This window comes from Macrobrachium nipponense, chromosome 21 (genome assembly GCF_015104395.2).
Source record: "Macrobrachium nipponense isolate FS-2020 chromosome 21, ASM1510439v2, whole genome shotgun sequence".
NCBI classification, from domain to species: Eukaryota; Metazoa; Arthropoda; class Malacostraca; order Decapoda; family Palaemonidae; genus Macrobrachium; species Macrobrachium nipponense.
Window position 1 is genome coordinate 58,744,633 of NC_087212.1, and position 4,630 is coordinate 58,749,262.

The window sequence follows — 4,630 nt, forward strand, 5'->3', positions numbered from 1 at the left end:
GACGGCAAGGCTAAGACTGCCCTCCGCTCACTGGATCAGGGTCAGCGATAGGGGACCTGGTGGAAGTTCGCCGGGTCATTACAAAGGCCTATGAAATCACCCCGGAGAGGTGGAGGCAGCGTTTCAGAGGTCAGGCAAAGGAGTTTGGTTGGGCCTGGGGAGATTACTCCTACCACAAAACCCAAGCCGGGCAGCGGTGGCTTGACGCCATGTCGTGCACCGAGTTCCAGGACCTGTTTAACCGGATCATGCTGGAGGATCTCTACCGATGTGTACCTGGACCACTCGCAGTGCACCTTAACGACAAGCAACCCAAGACACTTGTGGACGCTTGTCGCCTGGCTGACGACTGGGAGACCTTCAACCCCTCTCACAGCACTGCCCACCGACGCATAGTGCCACCCGGTCACCTCTCCGGATTCACTCGGCCCAAGGACCCCCACCAGGGACCACCACGGACGTGCAACTTTTGTAAGAAGGTGGGTCACCCTGAGACCGAATGTCGCCTTAAGAAAGCAGTAAACCAGCAACCGCCTCAGCGACCCACTGGCAGTTTCAGGCAGGCATTCCGATCCAGCTGCCACCACGACCCATCGACCACCTGACAGGGACCGGTGCAAGGACTGTGGCCAGAAGGGCCATTGGTCTGCACGATTCCCAGGTTGTCCCAAGCAACAGAGGAAGAGCGTGAATCTTGTCTCCACGGACCAGCCCCCGAAGGAGTGGGCCCAGTTCAGGGGAGTGGCGGTGGCCCCCCTCGGAGGGTCCCTTCCCCAGGAAGAGTTACTCACCATGCTGGACACCGGAGCCGATGTTAGCCTGATTGCCCGGACCCACGTACCTGCGGGTGCCCACATACGGGAAGATGAACGATGGACCATAAGCTGGGTCGAGGAGCAGTCGAAGGATATCCCGACAGTCCAGCTCCAAGTCAGCACCCCGTGGGGACCCATGGAACATCGCCTAGGCGTAGTGAGCTCCATCAAGCCAGGGTGTCAGTTCCTGCTTGGCCGAGACCTGCTGTGGCGCCTTCCCCAAGAGGTGCCTCTGCGGTGTATGACTGCCCTGGCTCCTCCGGAGCCTCCTCCAACCAAGGCTACACCTCAACCGGATCTGGGGTTAGGGGATGTCCCCTGGCTTCAGGAGGGACCCATGCCGACCCCCGAGTCCCAGCGTGCAAGCCGAATCGACACCCTGCTGGTCGCGGGGGCTGCTGCCCAGTTGCCGGAGCTCCGCCGGTCGCAGTTAATCGCTGCCCAACACGAAGATGACGACCTTCTCCCATTGCGGGAGGAGGCCCTCCCCCAGCTTGAGGACCTCCACGATCTCACCAAGACCAGGTACCTCGTCGAGGATAACGTTCTCTACAAGATTTCCCGGGGCCTAGAGGAACCCGCACACACCATGCACAAGATGGTAGTAGTGCCTAGGAAGTTACAAACCCGAGTCCTCCAGCTGGCCCATGACGGACTGGGAGGCCATTTTGGGGTTAATCGCACCGCAAGGTTATTGGAGGGAAAATTTTATTGGCCAGGGTGGCGCAAGTCGGTGAAGACCTATGTCACGTCTTGCCCCGCCTGCCAACGCGTAGGGAAGCCCAACGAAGTAGTCCCCAAGGCCCCCATTCAAAACATCCCATCTGTCGGTGTTCCGTTCCAGGATGTGGTCATTGACTACTACACGCCGGAAGGAAGGAGGAAGCAGAAAACTGGAAATTCACATGTGCTCACCATCATCGATCGGTTCACACGCTATCCCGAAGCCATACCGGTGCGGAGCACCAGTTCCAAGAATGCTGTCAAGGCCCTCCTACATTTCTTCTGCCGGTTCGGGTTCCCCGCCACAATCCAAAGTGATGGGGGAAGTCACTTTATGTCAAAAGAGTTCAGGGATAGCCTGGCCAGCCATGGCATAACACACCTCCACTCGACTCCTTACCACCCCGAGAGCCAGGGGATCATCGAGCGCTTCCACCAAACACTAGGGGCTCGGCTCTCTACTCTGATAGAAGAAAATGGGGGCGGGTGGGAAGACAACTTACCCTACGCCCTCTTTTCAATCCGACAGGCACCCTCGGAGACCCTTGGGTATAGCCCGTTTGAGCTTTTGTTTGCTCACTCCACGCGGGGCCCACTCGATATACTCTATGACGCTTGGGCAGACCCGGAGAAGGCTGCCTGGGCTGAAAATCTGCCCATTATCCAGCGGAACCTCCAGGCCGCCTGGGCGGTGGCCCAAGCTCACGAATCGGCCACTCAAGAGCGGGTTAAGTTACGAATGGACAAAAAGGCTAGCACCCGTAGTTTCGAGGTTGGGGAACAAGTAATGGTGCTCCGCCTTGGCGCCTCTCGTCCCCTCCAGACGCATTTCACGGGCCCCCACAAGATTCTGGCAAAAAGGGGGCAGCTCAACTACCTGGTAGACTGCGGACAGCGTAGAGCCAAGTGGCTCCACATCAACCTACTGAAGCCTTTCCAGGAAAGAGGCAGCTCCCAACCGGCCCTGCCCGACCAGGGAGTCATGGTGGGCTCAGTGAGTACATTCCAATTACCAGAGAAAAACTCGCAGATCCTGGCAAATATCCATCGCATCACGCCGGGACTTGAGGAGTCGAAAAGGAAGGATATTAGTGACCTGCTCCGGAAGTATCCGCAAGTGACTAGGGATGACCTGGGCTGCACGTCAATGGCGGAGCACGCTATTCGGCTGGAAGATAACGCACGCCCGATCGCTCAGGGCTACTATAAGGTAAACCCCCAACGTGCGGAGAGAATACAAGCCCAAGTTCAGCTCCAGCTAGATATGGGCCTAATCGAGAAATCGACCAGTCCCTGGTCCTCCCCAGTAGTGCTAGTCCCTAAGGAAGAGGGTGGGGACCGGCTGTGCATCGACTTCCGAAAGCTGAACGCGGTCACCCAGCCGGAACCCTATCCTCTGCCACACATTGAAGTCTGTCTGGACAGCCTAGGCCAGGCCCCCTTTCTCAGCAAGATCGACTTGGAAAAGGGGTACTGGCAAGTTCCACTAGCCGACGGCTCCCGGCACCTAACCGCTTTCTCCACCCCTTCGGGGCACTATCAGTGTCGGGTAATGCCTTTTGGGTTGAAAAATGCTCCAAGCTGCTTCCAGCGGCTCATGAATGAAGTCCTAGCAGGCATTCCGAACTGCGTAGTGTACCTGGATGACATTGTCATCTTCGCTAACTCCTGGGAGGAGCACCTAAAAATCCTGGCCCAAGTATTCCAGGCCCTGCAGCAGGCAAACCTGGTGGTTAATTTGCGTAAGTGCCAGTTCGGGGTGGCAGAGATCACCTACTTGGGCCACGTCGTGGGCAATGGCAAATTGATGCCCAAAGATGCAAACGTTCAGGCCATCCGAGAGATGCCCTATCCCACCACGAAGAAGGACGCCCAAAGATTCTTAGGAATGGTCCAGTATTTCAAGCGGTTCATCCCGAACCTCTCGGAAGCAGCTGCGCCCATCACCAATTTGTTCCGAGGAAACCAGGAATTTCGGTGCACCCCCGAGTGTAAGAAAGCCTATGACTATCTCAAGGGGATCCTCATCAGCAACCCGGTTCTGCGGACCCCAGACTATGATCGACCTTTTTATATGGCCGTAGATGCAAGTGACATAGGGGTAGGAGCGGTACTGTTCCAGGAGAAGGAGCAAGTGCGCCACCCTGTTGCTTACTACTCCAAGAAATTGAATCCAGCCCAGACCCGATACAGTACCATTGAGAAGGAGCTCCTCGGGTTGGTTCTAGCAATGAAGCATTTCGAATCGTACCACTCGGACCACAAATTCCCCTTAACAATCCTGACCGACCACAACCCCTTGGTCTACCTGACAAATTTCAGAAACCAGAACAAGAGGCTCATGAGATGGTGCTTAGATCTGCAGGATCACAATTGGCAAATACAACACATAAAGGGGACTGATAACAAAATAGCGGATGTGCTCTCCCGGCAGTAAGCCAAGACATCCCTAAGCACCGACCTAACCAATCATTAACACACTAACCAAAGAGCCACATGCTCTCTTTGACACCTGTGCCCGAGGTACAGGGTCGCATTCAATTGCAGAGTGATCCTGGCACCTACCCAGAGAAGGTAGCCAGCCTGATCTCTGCCAGTAGAACTAACCCTCTAACCCCTAGAAATTGTGATACTAACACTCATGTAAATGTCATAATTACCTCATTGCATTTCCCTCCTGGTCAATTAACCACTCATCATCCCCAACGCATCATTACCTCTCATTATGTATTTTAACAATTCCGTCGCTGAACTGCTGCCGTGCGTACCACACTCTGGAATGATTGCGTCTTCATTTAACTGTATTGAGTAGGTTAGGCTAATGATTTAGTACCAGGGCATTAGGTTAGTAGCAAGTAGAATTTTCAAGTAACCTTATCTAGGGGTAGAGTAGACTGTCGTCACAGACAACCCGTAGTTATTACTTAGGCTAGATTACATCACTACATTAAGTTAGTACACTTAGCATCTTTGCCTATAAGTTAGGTAGGCCATTGTAGTCAGCCGTATCGCTGCTCAAAAAACTTCAAGTTAGAGTAGGAGAACTGGGTAGTCGAGGCGATCAACTTATTTAAGCCAAGACCTTCACGCCC

The 4,630-nt window shown here is 54.7% G+C and overlaps 1 protein-coding gene across 1 annotated transcript; it reads left to right on the forward strand.

The window, feature by feature from the left end:
- Positions 1-209: 209 nt before the first annotated feature.
- On the forward strand, positions 210-3,975 carry LOC135197485 (uncharacterized). Its single transcript, XM_064224550.1, has 2 exons — positions 210-471; positions 554-3,975. Exons 1-2 carry the CDS (start codon positions 210-212, stop codon positions 3,973-3,975), a joined length of 3,684 nt encoding a protein of 1,227 aa, XP_064080620.1.
- The last annotated feature ends 655 nt before the right edge of the window (positions 3,976-4,630 follow it).

What these genes read in the sequence shown, in the direction of transcription:
- LOC135197485 (XM_064224550.1), top strand. Translation starts at nt 210, where the DNA reads ATGTCGTGCACCGAGTTCCAGGACCTGTTTAACCGGATCATGCTGGAG. An exon ending in ACCACGGACGTGCAACTTTT is followed by an intron (nt 472 to 553) that starts GTAAGAAGGTGG and finishes ACCCACTGGCAG; the next exon opens with TTTCAGGCAGGCATTCCGAT.